The sequence below is a fragment of the Phyllostomus discolor genome, chromosome 12 (genome assembly GCF_004126475.2).
Source record: "Phyllostomus discolor isolate MPI-MPIP mPhyDis1 chromosome 12, mPhyDis1.pri.v3, whole genome shotgun sequence".
In the NCBI taxonomy this organism is placed as follows: Eukaryota; Metazoa; Chordata; class Mammalia; order Chiroptera; family Phyllostomidae; genus Phyllostomus; species Phyllostomus discolor.
The window spans coordinates 48624030-48645455 of NC_040914.2; the positions used below are offsets into that span (position 1 = coordinate 48624030).

Here is a 21426-nt window from a genome sequence, read left to right on the forward strand (position 1 = left end):
ATACATTTAAGTTGTTCTAGCCGCGCAGTCTGTGGCCTTTGGCACGGCAGCCCACACAGGTTAATCTGCTTTCTCTGTCTGCCTCTCCCGGTCCTCCCTCTCCAAGGGGCCCTGACTTTCCCTGGGCATTGCTGCCATCTGCTGGTCCACCTCGGGATAACAGGCAAGGCCCAGGCCTGGGGAAGCTCCACCCCCTCCTCCTCCTCCAGAGGGGGAGGTCAGCCCCTCCTCCGCCAGCACTGCCCCCACCCACACCCCCACTGACTCCCCAGCCAAGGAGGAGCACCTCTCAGCACCCCTTCACTTGCCCTTCCTCACACTCCTTAAAATCAGGGCCACAGACGACCCGTTTATCAACCCTCATTCCTGCCAACTCCCTCAGAGCCCAGCACACAGTAGGTGCTTACTAAGTGCTCCCAGTGTGACTAAAGGAAGGCACTCCCTGTGGGGTGCGGCATGGGCTCTTGTCCTGGGAGGCTCAGATCTCAGGACCTGGAGAGACCCTGCCCCAGGTCAGCACCCCCCCCCTCCGGCTCCCAGCCTCGCCCCTGCGCCCAGAGCCGGGTAGGTACCTGCCCTGCAGGTCGGGGCCCGGCCCCCCGCCTCACTGGAGTGCCCCCGAACCAGCTCTGTGAGCCAGCCCTGAGCTCGCTCTTGGCTTGTCTCATGGCACAGCGGCTCGGAGGGGAGGAAAACGCAGGGACTCTCCCGTCCCGACTCAGAGGAAGGGCTAGTTACTGTGAACCCACCGAGGGGACAGGGACCCCCAGCCTCAGCTACCTACCTGAGAGCTAGAGGCTCCTCCTCTCCCCAGGCCCTTAGCCAGGGTGGCCGGGGGCGGGGGGCTCGCAGGCCCAGCCGCTCAGCCAGGCTCCCCTCCCCCTCCCCCTCGGGACTCAGGGTCACAGGGACGCCACAAACAGGCTCCCTCCAGGTGCCTGGTGCCCACCTGTGCCCTTGCCCTATGCCCTGCCTTCTCAGGGTCCAGCACACGCCGCCGCGGCTCTGGTCTTCGCGGACACCTACGGCGTTCCCTCTCCATGGAGTTGCCTGAATGACTTTGAGGTTTTAGAAACACAGCAGGGACGGAGGCGGACCCTGAACAGATGCGGGCCTGCACCCCGTTCACGGTGGCGGCGCTCCTTGGAGAGGCCGCCCCCACGTCCCCTGACGGGCGGGCGGGTGAACGGGGCGTGGTCCACCCAGACGGCCAACTCCTGGTCAGCCCTGCAGGGGAAGGGGGTTCTGCCCTCGAACCTGGGGGACACTATGAGGAGTGAAATAGGTCAGGCCCAAAACGACAGGCACTTTACAACCTCCGTTGTGTGAGTCCCCCAAAGCCGTCAAATTCAGGGGCAGGAAGGAGAATGGTGGCCGCCAGGGGCCGGGGGCAGGGGCCTGGTCCCTTCCGGTTTCTGGGGACAGGGCAAAGGTCCCGGAGATGGACAGGGGAGGTGACGGCCGCCCAGCAGGGTGAATGCACGCAATGCCGCCGAACCGAACACTCAAGGTGGGTGGGTTGGTGAAGTGTGTGGTTACGGATGCGTTATTGTGTTAAAATGCTGCATTAAATGTTACCGTAATTGCTAAGTGTCCGGTGCCCTCTTAAACCTTACGCCTGAGCGGCTTGCCGCCTGCTTCACTCTCTGCCAGCCCTGAATTCCTTCCACCGCCCCCGTCTTAAAGGGGGTGGAGCGGGGCCTGAGGGTTGTCAGAGATTAAAGGGCTGCTCCAGGCCACCCAGAACATTAAGGTGCACTAGGGGCTCAGAAGCGTGCCCCCTCCCACCCCCGCTCTCAGCTGAGGACTCAGTGCGGCCCCAAGATGCCTCCAGGCAGCTGCCTGCACGGCCCCTGGAGCTGCACAGCCCTCCCTGACGCAAGGCTCTCAAAGGCCCCCTCCTCCCCGGGGGGAGGTGGGTGGGTGGGTGGGTGGGGGGCTGCCTGGTGAATTGGAGCCAAAGTCACTCTTCACCTTCGCTCCTCGCTCCCCCCAGGCGAGGGAGGGGCCTCGGCTGTGCCGGCTGGCGTCTCCCACTCCCTCGCTGTGTTGGGAACCCTTTTGGGGGCTCTTCCTGCCCATGACCCGGAGCAACATGTGGTCATTGGTCCCAGACTGTTATTCCTCCAGGTAGGGAAACCGAGGCAGGCAGGTTACAAATCCTGTCCACAGTCACATGGGCAGTGAGTGGCAGGGCTGTGACTTACGGCCGCACCTCACCGTGGCGGGCACCGCCCTGAAATGAAGAGGGGTGTGTCACCCCAGGGCCCCGCTGTCCCTGCGGCCCCATCCCACCACGCTCCCCCTCCGATTAGCAGTTCCCACATCCTTACCACCCCACCCGACCCCACGTCTAGCCCTGACATCCTCATCTTCCCCTTCCGCCCGTGTCCCCTCTCTCTCTTCCACCTGCAAATGTCAGGCAGGGGGAGACGGGGGACCCCGCCCTGCAAACTGCCTGGGCAGCTGCGCCGGACCACCCAGCCTCCGGCTGGCCCTGGCCGCCGGCAGGCAGACGTCCGGAGCTCCTGAGCCAACTCCAGCAAAAAGTCCCCACGCATTGCCACGGCCACCATGCTGTGACTAGTTAATCACAGAGTGCGCGGAGCTTTTAATTAACTGCCAGCCCTGCTCGGGCGGCTGTTCCACAGCCACGCCCGACCGTGGCTCCCATGGGATCGCGCACAGGGCTCGGGCCGGGGCACCTGAGGCTGCAGGGGTGGAGCCACGGCCGCTGCAGCGCCAAGGGACTGCCCACCCGGGAAGGAGAGGAGGCAGCCGACCGTCTGGGCACCATCGGGCCAGCGAGGGAGAGGAGGAGGCCACAGCGGGTCTGTGACAGTGCGTGGCCACGGCATTGTTTGTGCACCAGAACTGTCTCAGCTCACACTAGTGTGAGGAGCAAAGAGACCTCTGGGTGCCCCGTGCACCAAGGGCAGGAGACTCCAGGCGTGGCTGGGCCCTGGGGTGCAGCAGCATCACCCACACAGATGGTGGGGTGGGGTGGGGGGAGCCGGCGCAGGGGACAAGCCATTTACAATGAGGAGCGAGCTCACGGGGCACAGACGGGACAGCGAGGGGGCCATGCCTCCCATGGGGTCCCCTGGCTCCTGTCCGGCTCAGCGATGCCCTCCCACCCCCAGGCGCCCCGGGCCTGACTCGCACACAGCCCGAGCACCTTTCTCGCAAACTGCCTGGCCCGTGTCTGTGCCGTCCAGTGGGACAGGGTCCGCAGCCTCAGCTCTACCTGCACTTTGGGCTGGGCGGTTCCTGGTGGGGTGGGGGCACCATGGGGGTGTTGGCAGCCCCCTGGGCCCACCCACTAGAGGCCAGGGGCACCCTGTGCCCCATCTGTCACTACCAAACATGTCTCCCGTCATGGCTGCTAGACAGAAGCCTCCACAATGAGACCCTCGGCTCAGGGACCCTGAGACACCGAGGCTCAGAGGGGCCAGGCGTGGTCTCAGCACGGCCAGGCCAGCCCCAGACCCCCCCGCCCCCGACTCGATCCAGCTGCCCGGCACCCAGGGCCCCACTGTGCCCCAGCTGGGCCGGGCCACCCCGCCCAGCTGTCGAGGAGAGGTGGGGAGCGGGCAGGAGCGAGCCCTAACTGTCCTTCAGGGCAGCAGGACGACCCCCCCAAGGGCCCAAGCCAAACGCCAATGCTCCTCTCTGCTCATTCTTGCCTCCTGGCGGCAGCCACCATCGCCTTGTGCGGCCAGCGTGTCCCCACACCACTCCCACCCTGGGTCCCCGGAGGCCCAAGTGTGCGTGGTCTGCGCTCACGGCTCCCGTTCACTGAGCACCCGCCGTGCGCCTGCTGCGGCGCTAGGAACTTCATCCGGACACCTCGCTGGATGCTCGCAGTCTCGTGGGGCAGAAACAACTGCCGTCTCTATCTTACGGAAGAGGAAACTCGGCACAGAGAGGGCGAGCAGACCTCCTGGGGACACACAGCTGGCGTGTGATGGATTCCCACACGCCCCAAGTTTGCACCAATTTTCGGAGCTCTCAGGTGTCTCATGAGCTCCTCCCAACACGCCCGCCTGCGGTGCCAGGCTGATGTGGGTGCCGTTCACAGACGAGGACACTGAGGTTTGGGGAGAGCCAGCCTCCCTGTGGGGGTCACGTGACCCGGAGGCCACGGAGGAAGGAGCAGTCTGAGGCAGCACCCCGACCCCCAGCCCTAGGCTCCCTGCCCCTGGTCCGGGGATCGCCAACTCACAGGTCTTTGGGGACAAGCAGGTGGCACAGATGGGTGTGAGGGGCAGGGGAGTCGGGGGTGGGGGGCCGTGGCGGCAGACCGCACACACGCCCCACCTCGGGGGGCCAAGCCTATTCTGACCAGGTCGTTCCTGTGTTATCACAGCAACCTGAGCTCTGAGCTCCTTTCTAAACAAAGTGTCCTCATTTCTCAGACACTCCTCAGGCTGCATGAAACTCGTCTGGGGGCCGCACGTCACTCGCAACCCCTAACGGAGTCCTTCTCCCTGCCAGGTTGAAATGCAAGACCAAGGGGCAGAGCAGACCCAAGGTCTCGGGGCCACAGCCAGGGATGCGGAGCCAGGGGGAGGGGGTGCCGCCGCATCCAGGGCTCCCAGCCGGCGGCTCCTGGGGTTTGCAGCCCCTCACGGCTCTCCAGCCCCAAGCCCCGTGCCCTGCCCGGGAGGCAGCCAGAGGCCTCCCCGGGGCCCCGAGGAGCGCAGGGAGGACAGCACAGGACGAAGGAGTCCGGGGGCGCTGCTGTGCACGTGAGTCGCAGCCGTGCACGGCACGTGCTTCCCGAGGCCTAATTGAGACGTCCGCGCGGAGCGTCCTGGAAAACTAGGGCAGGCGTGGCGCTGGGAGCCGGCAGCACCCGCCCGGACGCCCCGCTGAGACGGGGGACCGTGGCTGTTGGGCGGCGCGTGGGCCGGCCACAGGGAAGCAAGCGGTTCTCGCTAATAAGATCACATGTATTTTAAGTGGCCCTTGAGGATCACGGTGATACTGAGTATTGGAACGCCAGAAAGGAGGACAGAGCAGGAGAGACAGGTAGCCGTCTCCACGGGGAGCACGTGGCACCACGTGGAAAGTCCCCTGTGGGTTTCGCCTGAGGCGTCCAGCCGGGATGGTTGGCGGCACCGACACCGGGAAACCGCTGTCGATGCTCGGGGCTCTCGCCCTCTGGGGGGCGGCTGCGGCCTGAGCCCCTGTCCTCGGGGTCTCCCCTCTCTGGGGGCCCCACAGGGCTCTTGTGGCTGCGGTTCAGGGACCTAGGGACCCGTCCCGGCTGCACCGCTTCCCAGCTCAGTGGGCCTGGGCAGGTCACCCCCGCCCCCTCTCTGCTTCCACCTTGCTTCTGTCCTTTGGCCCGAGGCCCCTCCTGGCTGTACGAGGGCCCACCGAGTCACGGGCTGCCCGTGGGCATCCCCGGGCCTGGGCGGGGCCACGCGGGCTTGTCCAATCAGCCTTTCCCTTTAGAGCCGTCTCCAACTAGTTTCACGTGAACTCCAGGTTTTCTGGCTTCTGTTTAAAGAGCCAGGATCCGGCCACACAGCTGCGCACGTGGCCTTCACCGGCTGGAGCTGAGCATCCACGCCGGCTCCCTCCAAGCCACGTGCCCCACTGCCCGCATGCAGCTGGCTCCCTCCTCAGTGGCAGCTGCCCCCCCCTTGAACCTGAGACCCCTGACTCCATGCAGCAGATAGGAAACGTCTTCAGGACAGGCATCATCATTATTGGAACCTCGGGGTCCCCCGCTATTTTGCATTGACCTTGGGCAGGCCTCTGGGGTTCTCGGGGCTCTGATCTTCTCCCCGTCAGTGGAAGGAGCGGGCACTCGGCCCTCCGGGGGCACTCCCCGCCCTGACACTCGGACGCCGCAACGGCTCTGCGGCCAGGCAGGCTGCTGACCGCCTCGGTCCCGCCACAGTGTCTGTGGGAGGGGGAGGGCGAGCTGTTCACAGCAACACGCTCCGCGGCCGGCCCTCCGTGTGAGGCCGTGCTGGGCGGGAGGCAGCTGGGTGACGGCGGAGGTGCCGAGTGATGAGCCAGAGGCCCGGCGAGCCTCCCCTCACAAATAAAGTAGAATCGAGGCATTTTCACACACGCGCAAAGACTAAAGGAGCTCATCGCTAAAACCCTGCAAACATATTGTAAAATGAATAAAGCCCGATGCAAAAATCTACGTGTAAGTGATTCCATGTACGCAAAGCTCGAATGACAACAACCTGCCCAGTCAGGGTCAGGGTCAGGGTCAGGGTGGTGGAGTCCACCTGTGGGGCGGGTGGGTGGGGGCTGGCCGAGGCCCCGAGGGGAGCTCTGGCGTCTTCGTGTGTGGTTCCCGCACGTTTCTGTACAGTTTCCTTCGATACAAGTTTCAAAAATCAGCCTGACCGTGTCACCCCCTCCTCTCATTTGAGGCCCCCTGTCCTCCGTCTGCTTGCCTCTCCTTCTCGCTGGGGCCACTCGGGAGCTCCAAGGGGCTGCCTGGTGGCCGCCGCCCACCTCCCACCAGCCACCCTGGCCTTCTGCCGGTCCTCCCATCCCGCCGCGGGGCCTTGGCTCACGCATGCCCTTTGGCCCGGAGCCCTGTCTCAGCCCCCTGACTCTTTCCCTCCAGGAGCGGGTGTGGCCCACCCCCACCCCCACCCCCACTCCCACCCCGTGCAGCCTGGTCCTTGGCCGCAGGCCCGGGGAGAGTTCCACCGCCTCCCTTCAGCCCGGGCAGCTCTGTCGGCCATTGTGCGGTCACAGAGTCACTGCTGGACTGCTGAGAGTGACCTCACAGTCATGCTCTGGGCCTCCCCCCCCCCCCCCCGCCCGGGAAGCCAGTACCCCAGCCGCTGGCCCGACCCCGCCCTCTCTGCCCCCTTCTGGAGGCCCAGCCCTCCCTCGGAGTCCCCCGGCCAGCCCCTGGCGACGGAGGGGCCGACCTCGGGAGAGCCATGCCACCTTCCGACCCCAGGTCCCCCGCCGGCCCCTCAACCTCAGAGAAGCCGGAGGACCTGAGGGACATGCTGCCCACCGAGAGGAAGTCCATGTGGCGGACAGCAGAGGAGAGGCGCATGTCCGACCTCACCCGGGTGGTCGAGTGGCTGGAGCGGAGGCAGGGCAAGAAGGACCAGGCCGCCCAGGTGCGTGCCGCCCGCAGGACGGACGCCACCCCCCTCCCCGGGGGCGGCCCTGCGCGTGGCTGTCACCACGGGGGAGGGACCGAACGTGGCTCTGGAAGGAAAATGGGGGGGGGGGGGGGGGGTGGTTTGTTGCTGTCGTGTTTTAAAAAATTGAATTTGATTTGAGAGAGAAAAGGAGGGAGACAGAAAGAGAAAGAGAAACATCGATATGTTGTTCCACTGACTGAGGCCCCATTGGTGGATTCTTGCGTGTGCCCTCACCAGGGATCGAACCTGCAGCCTCGGTGTATCAGCATGGTGCTCTGGCCGGCTGAGGTGCCCGGCCCGGGCTGAAGGCAGGAGAGCTTGTAAACACGGGGTGAGCTAGCAGAAAGGACTGGAGGGTGTCGGGGGGGGGCTGTCCCCGAGACGGGGCCGACACTCTCTCTCACCGTCACTAATGCAGTTGGGCTCTGCAACCCCCCGGAGACGGAGGTGGGGGTGCTGACTTGCCTGGGGAGTGCGTTGCAAAGGCCTGGCCCCACGGCCTCGAGAAACGCAGTCCCGGGTTGGAAGAATGGACAGGTCCCAGTTTTCTGAAGGAAATGCCGGGGTGCAGGGTAAGGAAGAAACGGGGAACCTGAGGTCACCGTGGTCAGTGCTTGCGGAGGCTGAGGGGCAGCAGCTTCGGGGGTCCTTCCCACTGTCCCCAGGCACTCGAGTCCCCATAACGGCTCCAGGGTCGAGGGGCATCCACTGTCCCCCGGCCACTGCCTCTCTACGCCGCCCCAGGTTGGGCCAGCCTGGCTCACCAGCTCGGGCTGCCGGGGCAGAGCCCCACAGGCCGGGGGCGGGGGGCGTATCAGCCAGTGAAGGCGTCCTTCCCCACAGTTCCGGAGCGTGGGCAGCCCTGGGCCAGGGCATCAGCGGGTCTGGGGTCTGGCGAGGGCCCACCCCCTGGCTCACAGATGGCCGTGTCCCTGCTGTGCCCTCACGCGGCGGAGGCGGCAGGAAACTCTGGGGGTGGGTGCTTTTATAAGGACACTGACTCCATCCATGGGGGCCCCAGCCTCACACCTCAATGCCCCCAAAGGTCCCACCTCCTGATACCATCCTGGGTGGGAGTTAGGACCTCAGCGAGTGCCCGTCGGGGACACCCACGGTGTTCAGTCTGCAGCACTGTTCTTCCCTCAGGGCCCTCCCAGGGCCCCCCAAGCTGTAACATGTCCTAGGAAAGCGGTCTCCTCCAAGGAGGGTTCTGCCGGTCCGGGCTGCGCAGCCCCCAGAGCCACACGGGCAGGGACAGTGCCACCGAGGACCGTGCTGTTCGCTTCCGGCGTTTCCTGGGTGCTGGGCCTTGGGCTGAGCATCACCCAGCCAGCTGCCCCCAGCGAGGCTTGGGGTCAGTGCCCGCCCTGCTCCCCGGCTAAAGTGTGGGGGGGGTGCGCTGTGGGGAGGGGGAGTCGCTTGCTTGAGCTCAGAGTTAATTAAGGGGCGAGCCGGGACGCACACTCAGGTGGATCCAGTTTCCATGCTCAGGGGCTTTGTCAGGCCAGCTCCCCCGCACCCCCAGCCCCCAGCCCCCAGCCCCCAGCCCCCAGCCCTGCGCTGCTCTCTCCGGCTCCACGCTCCCCGCCTTCCAGGGAGGCCCCTGCCCTGTTCACGTGCTTCTCGTCATTTCCAGCTGGGGCCCTGGCCAGCCGATTCCACCGGAGGGTGTGCCCGACGCCCAGGTGCTCCCTGCTCACTGACGGCCTGCCCCCACCCCCACCCCCGCCCCGTCTCTGGGGCTGCGGAGCCTGGACTGCTGGGCACTCGGAACTCCGATTACTCTGAAATGTGCTCGGTCCCGTTTCTCCCCATGAAGACGATGTTCGAATAATGTTTGCACAGCTGTACCGTACATGTGGCCTTTATCATAAATAATTTGGGACCCAGGGAAGGACGGAACAAATTTAAATGGAAAAGACAGTTAAAGCTTCAAGGATCATTCCCCTTCCCGGGAGCATTTGGGTTTTGAGAGAAGCAACAGAGGAAGAAGGTGATGGCTCTGTGACAGACAGGGGATCCTTCAGCGAGGCCATCGCAGCAGTGGCTCACCGAGTGGCCACCCGTCCCTTGTCCTGGAGGTCCAGGCCTCCCCCCGTTTCAGCACGGCCACAGTGCCACCCAGAGGGCCGCAGCCCTGGGACCCATCCGGCACCAGGGAGGACCCCAGAGGTCCCATGTCTTGGCCGCCGGGGCCGATGAGTCAGTGGCTGTGGCAGGACCACATCGATTCCACCCAGCTCTCCCCAAAATGGGGGCGGGGGGCTGCTCCCGGGACTCCTGGGGAGAGGCCAACCAATGGAGGTGCTGGCTGGGACCTCAGCTCTCAGCCTAAAGTGTGCACCCCCCTCTCCCCACGAAGGAAGAGGCAGAGGCGGCCTCAGGCACGCCCGGCCGGCTCGTCTCGGCACCCCTGGCCCTCCCGGCATCACACAAGACAGTGGAAGGTGCAGCATGCCTGCACGGCTGTCCCCGACTTCTCACGATGACCCTGGGGGCAGGCCCTGCTTCAGACCCATCTCCAAGGAGGGGGACCCAGCCAGAGAGAAGTCACGTGCCCGGGCCGCCGGGCCACCATCTCCCCACCGCTCGCTGCCTGTGGTGCCCCCTGCGGGGGGACCCAGTTGAGTGGCTTTGCCATGATGCTTGCCCCCCACTCACCCCTCGTGGATAGGCTCGGATGCCCCTCTGTGGGCCACTCCTCACTGGCCCACCGTGCTCCTCACAGAGCCATCCCCCCTGCCTGCCCGGCAGGCGTGGGGGGCCGGGCAAGCGCACAAGGAAGCCCACTTGGGGACACGGGTGGCGTGCTCAGCCCCTGGTGGCCGCAGGGAGCGCCTGGACATGAGACAGTGGGGCGGGCTGCCATGGCAGCCCTGGGAAGACAGGATGGGTGGGGTGGGGTGGGGTGGGGTGGGGTGGGGTGGGGTGGGGTAAGGGACAGGAGGGGCCTTGGGGACAGGGAGAGGGCCCTGCAGGGTTTACAGACAAGGTGGCCACCTTGTGGCCCAAGCCTGGGGGGCGTGGCAGGGAAGTCCCAGCTAGAAAGGCCACCTGGGGACTGGAAGGCATTTGTGCTGGGACTGGAAGGCATTTGTGCTGGGCCAGGGCGTGGGGCCCTTGCATGGAGGGTGACAGGGAGCTGAAGTGCAGAGGGACAGCCAGACTGGGGTGTGGTGGGACACGGACACCGAGTGTGTCCGGAGGAAGAGGGACGGGGGGGAGGAGGGCGGGAGGGGGACGGGAGGGCCAGATAGGGGCCAAAGCCCTGGGTGGGTGGGTGGGTGGGAGGGGACATACGTCTTTCCTCCCTGCCCTTCCAGAAACACACCCCGGCGGCGCCAGCCCGCAAAGTCAAGGTGAAGGAAGAAAGGAAACCCAGACCCACCCAGAAGCAGAACAAACAGAGCCGCCAGGTGTCCTTCTCTGAGAAGGTGACGCAGCCTCCGCCCCCACCCCCACCCCCGCCCGCTCCTGGCTCCTCTCCCCCGCACTGCATCACTACTTTCTAAAACAATGATTTAAGGCTCTGACATCCGGTCCCGCCTCCTCATATTAACATCAGATGGAATTGCCCCCCCCCCCGCCCCCCGCCCACTCAGCTCCCGCCCAACAGCCCTCCCCGCCCCGTGGAAGACGAGCGAGCGCCCTGGTGGCAGACGGACCCGCCGCCCCCTCTCCCCGTGCCGCTCAGGGGCACTGGTGGAAGAGGGGAGCACCGACCTCAGTGCCCCCGGCTGGGGGGTCCTCGGCCCCACAGGCTTCCCGGGGACACATGGTCGAGAAAGGCACCAGCGTGCCACCCCCCCCACCCCCCCCACCCCCGTCCCCGTCCCCAACACCTGTCCCATGCCCCAGGACGCACCTCTCCTTTGGCCCCCTTGCCACCTGCCAGGGAGCCCTTGTCACCGCTCCTTCTGGGGGCGGAGGAGGCCACACCTGCTCCCTGCGGCACGTGACCTCTGCCCCGCCCCCCCCCCCCCAGCAGGCGGAGCCGAAGCCGAAGCCGAGCAGCAGGAAGGACAGGGACGCCGTCTCGTACCGCAGGCTGTACGGGCTGGAGGCGAAGGGGAAGCGCCTGAGCATGGTCCCCGGCAACTACATCAAGGACAGCCCCAGGAAATCCGGTGAGGGAGGGCCGTGGGCCCCCAGTCCCCTCTCCCCTCTCCCCCGCAGGCTCCGCAGGGGCCCTCCACCCTCAGCGCCTCCCCAGGGACTGAGAGCGCGCGCCCTCCCGGGGGGCGGCATCCGGGGCAGCCCGGCCGACCCTGGTGAGTGTGAGGCTCCGCCCCCTGTCTCCCGGCTCACCGCGTCTCCCGGGAGGAGGTGGCTGCCCTGTCTGCGTATGTTCCTCTGCAGTGGGTCACTTTTTAACTAGTCCTTTTGAAATCCTCGCCTGAGGGTATGATTATTGATTGGAGAGAGAGAGGGGGGGGAGGTGGAGAGAGACACAGAGAGAGAGAGAGAGAGAGAGAGAGAGAGAGAAATGTGACAAAGAAACACAGATCTCTTGCCTCCCGTGCACGCCCTGACCAAGGAGCGAACCCGCAGCCTGTGGTGCACGGGGCACCACTCCAACCAGAGGACCAACCCACCAGAGTGGCAATGTATCTTTTTCCCTCTGGCTTCTTTGGAGAAATTTTTGAGCCATTTAAAAAGGATTTTATTTATTTTTAGAGAGAGGGGAAGGGGAAGAGAAAGAGAGGGAGAGAAACATCAGTGTGCGGTTGCCTCTTGTGCGCCCCCTACTGGGGACCTGGCCCTGCAACCCAGGCATGTGCCCTGACTGGGACTCAAACCAGTGACCCTTTGGTTTGCAGGCTGGCACTCAATCCATGGAGCCACAGCAGACAGGGCTCAATTTGATTGGAATGCACATTGATGTCACTTGCTTATGGTTTGTTGTGTTTTGGGGGTTGTTGAGATTCTTGGTTTATAGTTGTCATCAAACTTGAGAAAATCTTGGCCATGATTTCTTTAAATTTTTCTTTGTGCCCTCCACTGCCTTCTCTCTCTCGGGCACTGCAACAGCTCGCTGGGGTTCTTTTCCAGGCTTTTCTTTCTGGTTTTCTTTGTATGTTTTCTGTTGCCGTGTCTTCAAGTTCACTCACCTTTTCTCTCTAGTGCCTGTTCTGATGCTCACTCCACCCCGTGTGTCTTTCCCTTCAGATACAGTCGTTTTCATTCTAGAACTTCCGTGTGCGGCGTTGGTAACCTCCTGGGTCTCGTCTTATTACCACGCCCAAGCCCTGTGGACTGCACAGAGGCCAGTGGCAGTAGCCACTTTCGTGTCTGGCCTGCCCGTCCTGTGAGGTTCCCCTCCCGCGCACGCTGGCCGGTCTCAGGGGGGCTTCCTCCTGTCTCCCCGCCCTGGAAGTCCTCGCTGCCTGGGCCCGTCCCAATTGTCTGCCGTCCCCACATCGGGGAAGCCACGGGCTCCATCTCGGTGCCCACCCTGTGCCTCGGTGGTCGGCTGGGGCTCTCGTGGGACTCCCCTCCTCTGTTTTGCTCTGGGAAAACTGACACTGTTATGTCACGGAACAGGCCCAGCTCTGTGATGGCTCGAAGTGGAGGATCGGCCCCTGCTCCCCCGTCTCGGCGGAACGCAGAGGTCTCAGCCAGGCCTGTCCGAAACATGACACTGGCGGCTGCTGTGGCCAGTCTTGGCCCCTCTCCAAGTGGCTGCCCCCCCCCACTGCCGTTCATGCCCCTTCAGGCGGCCGAGACTCCTTCCCCCAGACGCTGCCCGGTGCAAACCGCCCGGACTCCGCCAGTGGAACCTTACAGGCTCACAGGAGAAGAGCTGACCCGCAAAGGAAAAGGACCCGGAGCAGCACCGGCCTGGAAGCGAGAGACACGCCGTTTTGGGAGGAAGACCTGCCGCCCGGTGACCCGCACGCTGTCCCCGCACGCACGCATGTCACTGTGACCCTGCACCCGTGGGAACATGCAGGGACTCCCTCGGCCAGGCGCCCCTTCAACCACAGAGCACGCTCCGGGACAGCTTAGGCACCACGCCGAGGAACTGTGGATGTGACATGAAAAATCTAGACACACGCTCAGAACCACTAATGCAGAACAGCTGAAAGCAAAAGGGTGGACACCGAGGGAAGAAACACAAGCCGGTGAGGTGAAATTCTGGCTAAAAGAAACACACCCACTAGAAGAGGGGTGTTCTTCCTTCCTAAGGAGGAAAAAATAACCTTAAAAAACCTGCACACACCGAAAAATACAGGCGCTAAGTAAACATGTAGAAACACAGGGAGAACCTGACAGAGAGGCGGTTGCAGCGGGGACCCTAACGTGCCCCTTTCAGAACCAGGTGGGAGCCACGGACGGGGACAGAAATCCAGAGAACACGCCAGCGGTGCCATCGGCAGACCCCGGCCTCAGACGGAAACAGAGAACACCTACAAACGTCACCTGTGCGTTACTCACAAAGAAAACGCCGCCCTTCGAAAAGAGCAAAGATTTCAGGGCCACTCCCAGTGTCCCAAACCAATCATTAAAAATAACAGGAAATTAGGAGATGCCCCCACTTAACAGCCGGAAACGAAGAAACGCATTCCTCACAGACCCTCTGTCAGAGGGGAAACAGCCGGTGAGAATAAGCCTGTTTTACACCAAAACCCGTGGCGGGGGGGTGGGGGGGTGGGGGGGTGTAACCTGCAATCAGACAAAAACGTATAGGAAGATCTGATGGTGGTGGCTCCTGTCTTCACAAAACAGAGGTGACAAAGGAAAAACTAACACTCTTATTAAGTTGATAAGATAGAAGAAATACCACAGTAGAGAGAGAATCGACACATTAAATGCCGGCTGTGACTGATGATATACAAGACAAAAAGAGAGCCCTGGCTGGCATAGCTCAGTGGATTAAGCACGGGCTGCGAACCAAAACATTGTAGGTTCGATTCCCAGTCAGGGCACATGCCTGGGTTGCAGGCCACGGCCCCCAGCAACCACACACTGATGTTTCTTTCCCTCTCTCTCTCTCTCTCTCTCCTTCTCCCTCCCTTCCCTCACTAAAAATAAAAATCTTTAAAAAAAAAAGACAAAAGGGGGTTGAACGGGTAAATCCAAAGCTAGCGTCTGAAAACAGCCCGTGGTTGGCGGCGTGACGCTCTCGTGAGCCCTGCCGACAGGAAGGGCGGAAACACACGAGGTCTTGTGTGCGAAGGGTGCGCAAGCGAAGGGAAATACCGTGAATGAACCTCAACGGAACGCCACGTGCATCTCTATACGACATACTGGGAAACCTGGAGGAAGTGAGTAATCCCCTCTCATATGACAAATGATCCAAATGGATACAATAAGGAGCAGAAAGAGCCAAACAGAGTGATCTCTGAAGTAAACATGAGAGACGGCGACACCTGGTCACCACCAACACTGACGCCGGGACAAACGGCTTCGCGCCAGCTCCGTTCTCACCTGGGAGATCACGTGATCCCACAGCAGCTTCGACTATGGCAGACACTAAAACATGGGCACCCTTGCATTAATTTAACAAGCCATCGTAATCTTGATAGTACAACCTTACGCAAAAGTAGGCCAATCTCACCATAATGTACATGCAAAAAATATAAAAACTTTTAGAAGATACATTCGATGTGTGAAAATATATTAAATATATCAATGTTTGCGATGGATAATACACCAAGAACAACTGGGGTTTATTAGAGCAGGGTAGGGGTGGCCAGGTTATTCATACCAACACATCTAATAACCATTTATGACACCCATAAATTCAAGGAAAAACCACGTGATCATTGACGGCAGAAAATCAATGACAAAATCAAGCAATTATTATTGATAAAAACCTAGGCAATCGAGGAATAAAGCTGTTAAATGGCATAAAACATGTGCCAAAAGCAGTGGCAAATATCACGCTAAATGAGGAAGTATGGAAATCATTTTCACTAAAATCAGAAACAAAATGAGGTGTGCCTGCCCTGCTTATTGACACTGGTTTCCGGGAGAATCTATCAGACACACCAAGAAGAGTGTGTCGTTTTTATAAATACTAGACGATATTTTCCTTTCTCCTAATATAGCATATCTGCAGAACTCGAGAAGTTCCAGTCAGAAATTAATAAAAGTTGCTATCCTTGCAGGTGTAGTAGAAAAGGTATATTTAAAAAGCCTAGTCTTTTTTCTGTCTTAGTCATACCAGTTGGAAATGGAAACGGGAAGAAAATATTCCATTCCCATCAGCAAAAATCTGTTAAATACTTAGAAGTAAATTTATCAAAAAGAAAAATGTTTAGGTCTCCAAGCTCTGCCCCCAATAGTATCTCATTCAGTACAGACCCCACATCTGGGCAACTCCAGACCTCGCCAGTTCATGTGTTTCTACCTTTTGCCTTTGTGCACGCTGTTCCTCCCGCCTGCACATGCTGTTCCTCCTACACATGCTGTTCCACCTGCACACACTGTTCCACCTGCCTGCACATGCTGTTCCTCCTACAGCACACACTGTTCCTACTACAACACATGCTGTTCCACCTGCACATGCTGTTCCACCTGCACACGTTGTTCCTCCTACAGCACACGCTGCACATGCTGTTCCTCCTATAGCACACACTGTTCCTCCTGCAGCACACACTGTTCCTACTACAACACATGCTGTTCCTCCTGCACATGCTGTTCCTCCTACAGCACACACCGTTCCTCCTACAGCACACACTGTTCCTCCCACCTGCACATGCTGTTCCACCTGCACACACTGTCCCTCCTGTCTGCAATGCTCCTCTCTCCCCCTTCCATCTGCATCTCCTTCAGAAACCGAGCTCAGCACTGCTCTCCTCTGTGATCTTCCTTCCACCCCCCTAGGCTGGAGTCCCCTCCTAGGTGAGCTCCACGTGGGGAGGGAGGGAGAGAAGAACTGAGAGAAGGGGATAAAGGGAAGAAGGGCGACGGAGGGAGTGGGGGAGTGGGGGAGTGGGGGAGTGGGGGAGTGGGGGAGTCGGGAAGAAGGGAGGAAGGAGAAGACGGCTCACACAGATGCGGAGAAGGAGAAGCGGCCTTGGCCTTGAAAAGAACTCACGTCCCCAAGCAGGTGGGGGGCTTGGAAGTTCACACGTCTTCCGGCCTCGCCCCGGCTCCCCACCCCGCGCCCCTGCCTGCCCTGCCCGCCAGCTCTCTCAGGACCTGACCCCCACTGACCTCTGTCCCACTGCAGACCTGGAGCTCAGGGACCTGGCTGCCCAGGACTCCTCGCAGCGGGCAGGACCCTTCTCTCGACAAAGCCTCGCGGACTCCGTGTTTCAGGACCAGACCTTTGTGGGCCGGAGGTCCACCCTCCTGAGAGACTGGATCGGCAAGATGCCCGAGGCCGCCTCCTACGACCGCAGGCTGAAGAGCCTCATCGACAAGGGCTCGGAGTCCAAGGCGGACATCATGAGGATCCTGAAGCCAGAGGAGGTGCTGAGCTGCCGGTGAGCGGGGCCCCGGGAGGGTGCACTTTGCTTGTCGCTGGCCCAGACCCCTGGGCTGAGCCCGGAGATCAGGAGGGGGGGCCCCCGTCTTTGAGCCCCAAATGGGGGCCTCGCCTGCCCGTGCACAATGTCCTGGGTGGACGCAACCTCTAGGTGCCGCCACTTGGGCGCCCACGACCGTCCTGGTGTTTCTGCTCACTCCCTGGTGGGAGCCCCCAGTGTCACTCGGGAGGAAAGAACGGGCTGCGTGTGGCCTTGTCTGACCAGGAAGCCCCCTGAGCGTAGGATGCAGTGGTGGCCGCTGCCAGCAGCCACCCTCCCCAGGGGCCACCCGCTCTCGGTGGGGGTGTTGGGACTCCCGAAGGGACTCAGACCCAGGGCGACACCACCCCGTGTTGCCCGCTCTCACCGCGGGGTCTCTGCCCGCGCCCGCCCTCCGTCTGGTCCATCGGACCCGCCAACTCTCAGCCACACCTGACAGCCCCTCGGGCTCCACCCCAAAACCCGAGTGTCCCCCCAGTGTCGCCCACTACTATGGGGGTGTGACCGACGAGGCTCGGTGACCTCGGCAGAGACCGGTCCTCCTCGCAGTTGAAGCAATGGCCTCGCCGGTAGGCCACAGGCGGCCGCAGGCAGGGCTGACCGGCGGGGAGGCGGGGAGGCGGGGAGGCGGGGAGGCGGGGAGGCGGGGAGGCGGGGAGGCGGGGAGGCGGGGAGGGGCTGGCGGCGAGAGGAGGCCCGGGCGCGGGGCCAGGGGGCGGTCAGAACAGGGAAGCCCTGGGCAGGTCTCGGAGGGGGGGCGGTGCCATTCCTAAGGGGCAGGAAGCCCCACCCGGTGGATGGACCTACAGCTTCTCCCTGTCACCCGCGGCCGAGTGACCAGCTAGCCGGTGGCCTGGCGTGGCGGCCCGTGTCCTTGCCCTGAAGCTGGGAGCAAGGTCAAGGCTGATCCGCTCCATTCTTCAGGGTCCATCAGTGCTGCAGAGCTTCGGGCCTGTTGCACATCGATGGCCTGATGTTTCCTCCTCGTTTGAATACTTAAAGGGACGTGCCGGCCTGCGCACCTGCAGCCACACTCGGCCTTCCCTCCGGCTGCCCCGCCGCCGTCTGAGCGCCAGCTCCACGGCCCTGGAGCGGCCGTTCCCCCCTTATTCGCTTAACCATCCCCCCATCACAGGCTCTGCCGTTTCCCTGCGGCCGGTGACGCCCCCGTGCACACCTGTAGTGCACACTTGTAGTGCACACTTGTGTTGCACTTTCTGTACTGCAGGAAGGCTTTAGCCTTTCTTCCCACTGACCCTTTTCCTTGAGATAAGCTGAGGCCCGAGTGGGGTTACTGAGTGCACGATAGTGAGCCTCCCGGCGGGAGAGGCAGGCAAGGGCAGGGCTTGGCCTGTAGGTTGCCACGTGGATTTCCGGAAGAGTTCACTGCCACTAAAACTCCCGGCAACCCCGTGGGGTGTCCCGCTTTTTAAAACAAGGTCCCCGTCAGCCCAGAAATGCCTGGAGCCAGTCCCTCTGGGTGGGCCCCCGGGGCAGAGTCTAAGCTCTTTCAGTCCAGTGCAAAGCCACAGCGGGGACGCGCCCCGCGGCTGACCTCCCTGACCCCTTCCCACACAGGTACCTGCGGCTGTCCCCGAACAACATCCGGACGCTGGTCAAGCTGTGCAAGGACGCGGGGATGGCCGTGGACATCCACCCCCACATGGTGGAGGCGGAGATCGATGCCAAGAAGGTGTTCTCCCAGAGCTCCATGGTGGCCCTCTGAGCCGGCCGCCTCCCCCCGCGGCCCGCCCTCCGGCCCGGCCCGCCCTCCGGCCCGGCCCTCAGACAGCAGTGCTGAGAGAACAAGGCGAGGCCGCAGGACCTGGGGCTGCCTGGCGTGTGTCCTCGTCCTCGTCCCCCGGGCGGAGCCCACCGAGGAGACACGGGGCTGTCTCCTCCCCCCCCAAATCCCCCAAACACACCTCTCAGGAAGGGCTTCTGGGGAGGAGTCTGAAAGAAGCTGGAGAGGCGGGCTTGGAGTCCCCAGAAGGACTGGGCGGGGGGCAGGGGGGACTGATGGAGGTTTTCGGGACTGATGGAGGACACATGCACCCCAGGTCTTGCGAGCCACGTGGCGTGGGAGCTGGGGAGCCCGCCCACACACAGAGAGAAGGGTTGCCCCACTGCAGAGGAGCCACAGAGGGCTTGGAGCTTACTGGCTCGCACAGACGGGGAGGTCAGGGGCGAGGTCAGGGCCGAGGCTGGCGGTCTCACCTTAGCCCCCACTCTGCCGCCTTGTGTCCTGGAGACCCCGGCAAACCTGTGGATGCTTCAGACACGGTCCCCATCCTGGAGCAACTGCCGGTCAGGTTCCAAGTCCAGCTGTCCCGCTTGCTGGCCACCACTTGGCCACTCCGTGCCTGTGTTCCCTCGTCCTCCAAAGGGGCCGTAACATGCCTGCCTGCCAAGTGGGGTGAGGGGGACCACGGGCCCCCCGGGAAGCACAGCAGAGACATGGAGACTTCACAGCTCACGCTGCAAACGTGAGCCGCTCCCATGGTCCCCTGGGGTGGACCAGCCCCCGCTTCCCAGAAGGGTCCTCAGAACTGGGCGTGTCATTGTTGAGTCAAACCCTGTTGATAAGCCGGGGATGGCAAACCCATATCCCCCTGGTGGGTGACCCCACAGGCTAGTGGTCCCTGAGCCCCCAGGAGCAAGGGAAGCCCCAGGGGCCAGGGGCCAGGGGCCAGGGGCGCTGATGAGCAGCCGCTGGCCGGCTGGCCAGCTTTCACTCGACCCCAAACACCGAACAGCAGGGTTTCCAGTCTGTTCGCAAGTTCCCAGCCCCGCCTTGAGGCTCCAAAGCGACCCTCGACCCTCGGAGGTGAGGGGCTCTCTCCACTGAGTCATTGCCTTGGGTATCCGAGGAAAGCTGTAGAAGCTTCCAGAACCCCCTGGCCCCCACCCCCGCCCACCTATGGTGTACTAGAGGAGGGGACAGGTCAGAGGCGTGCCCAGAGTCCAGCCCCCACGCACTTGGCGTCCGGGCAGAGCCGCGGCAGAATCTCCGGACAGCCCTGCAGAGGACTGCGCGATGGCCGGGCTCTCCGGGAAGTGCCTGTCCCCCGGGGGAGGGGGGCAGGTCCCCAAAAGGGGGAGGGAGGCCCTGGCCGGGTGGCGCAGCTGGTTGGGGCGTGGTCCCCACAGGCCAAGGGTGCAGGGTGGGTCCCTGGTCGGGGCACATCCGAGAAGGAACCCACGAGTGTGTGAGTAAGTAGGGCAGCAAACTGATGTTTCTTTCTCTCTAAAATCTGATTAAATCAGGGACCTCCCCCCCCAATGACCTCATCTTAACCTGATCATATCTGCAAAGACCCTATGTGCAAATGTAGCCAGGCACCAGACGGTTAGGGTTTCACCAACACCCTTGGGGGAACCCAGTTCAACCTGCGACGCAGAGACCGAAGGTGAGGAGCTAGAGACGGGAGAGGGGTGGAGAGTCCCCGAGACCCTGCTGGTTCCTGGCAGAGCGGCACTGCCACCCACACCCTCACACCCTCCCGGCCGGTTCCCCCAGCCGCTGCCCACGCTGCCCACCCCTGCCCACGGCAAGTGCGGGAGCTCAGGCCCCAGTGCACACGGCTCTGACCCTCAGCCCTGACTTTTGGGGGGAGTGGCCGCCCGCCCCCAAGCTCCCATTCCCGGATTCCCTCATCCACACACAACCCCTTTCCACAAACTAGAGCAATTTTAGCAAAAGGTCTGCCTGTCCCCAGGGGCTTGCTTGGTGCTCCCAGACCTTTAGAGGGCCAGTTGCGGTGGGAGGCCCACCCCTCAGACCCCAGCGCCTGCACAGCGGGGTTTTAGGCTTCCCGGGGACTGGAAGGGGGAGGGGAGGTGAATATAGGGCAGGGACCACCCCCTGCCCAGCTGCGAGGGACACACGGGCACCCTGGGGGTACACAAGGCTCCCAGGTGCGGACCCCACAGGCCCAAGGAGCCTCTGATTCAGCGGGTGGGCCCCAAGGCTCCCAGAGCAGCCTGGGAAAGGCGGGCGCGTGCTCCGGTGTTTCACCCGCTGGGGAAGGAGCTCGAGGAGGGCCGGCGGCCCCGTATTTCCTGAGGGGGCGGCCCCCAGTGGGGGGCGACCCCTACAAACAGGGACCGGCTCTGGTAGTGAGGATCGTGCGGTGGGGAGATCTTCCAATAAATCGGGCTGGTCACACAGCCGTGCGGAAAAAGTGCCGGCCCTCCGCCTCCCACCCAGAGCAAACACCGATTCCGGGTGGACGTGGTCGCGGAGCGATTGCAGGAAACCGTCAGCCTCCGTGGGCATCGCGGCTGAGAGGGGGGGCGTGCATTTGGGGCTCGCTAAGAGAGTGGGCTGTGAGAATTCTCATCACGGGAGAGCTCGTGCTGTACACCTGAAACGAATGCGACGTATGCGAGTTATGTCTCAAAAATAAATGTTAAAGTTAAGGGGAAAAAGCAAAACAATAGGAGCCTCCAAAGTGAGACAAGTCAGGTTCTCGCCCCTCCGTAGTTGCAGTTCCCTCCAGGCGCCACCAGGTGGGGCTCGATCACAGTGGAAGACCTGCAGGCACGCAGGCCCCACCGGTGCTGGCGGAGCCCGCCGCCCAGGCAGGGGGCACCTCCGCCCCTGCCGGCTGCAGCCTGAGCCCTGGGCGGGCGGCAAAGCCCAGCGCCCCACACAGCCGCGGAGGGCCTCGGGCCACGTCCCTTCCGGAAGCTTCCATTCTTCCTCCAAAACGGGCAAAAATGCAACTTGAAACAACACGGAGGTCCCGCGTCATCCCAAATTAGGTTGGACAAGAGCGAGCTGGGGAACGCAGGTGTGG

The 21426-nt window shown here is 62.6% G+C and overlaps 1 protein-coding gene across 1 annotated transcript; it reads left to right on the top strand.

Annotated features, from left to right (window-relative positions):
- The first annotated feature begins 6929 nt into the window (after positions 1-6929).
- Positions 6930-18350, top strand: C12H16orf78 (chromosome 12 C16orf78 homolog). Its single transcript, XM_036013561.1, has 5 exons — positions 6930-7169; positions 10469-10579; positions 11131-11272; positions 16327-16582; positions 18203-18350. The coding sequence occupies exons 1-5, from the start codon at positions 6930-6932 to the stop codon at positions 18348-18350; spliced, it is 897 nt and encodes a 298-aa protein (XP_035869454.1).
- The last annotated feature ends 3076 nt before the right edge of the window (positions 18351-21426 follow it).

Bases quoted from the DNA above. Each gene is read 5' to 3' on its own strand.
- C12H16orf78 (XM_036013561.1), top strand. From the start codon at position 6,930: ATGCCACCTTCCGACCCCAGGTCCCCCGCCGGCCCCTCAACCTCAGAG. The intron at 10,580-11,130 runs GTGACGCAGCCT...CCCCCCCCCCAG, and splicing joins AGGTGTCCTTCTCTGAGAAG to CAGGCGGAGCCGAAGCCGAA. The intron at 11,273-16,326 runs GTGAGGGAGGGC...GTCCCACTGCAG, and splicing joins GGACAGCCCCAGGAAATCCG to ACCTGGAGCTCAGGGACCTG.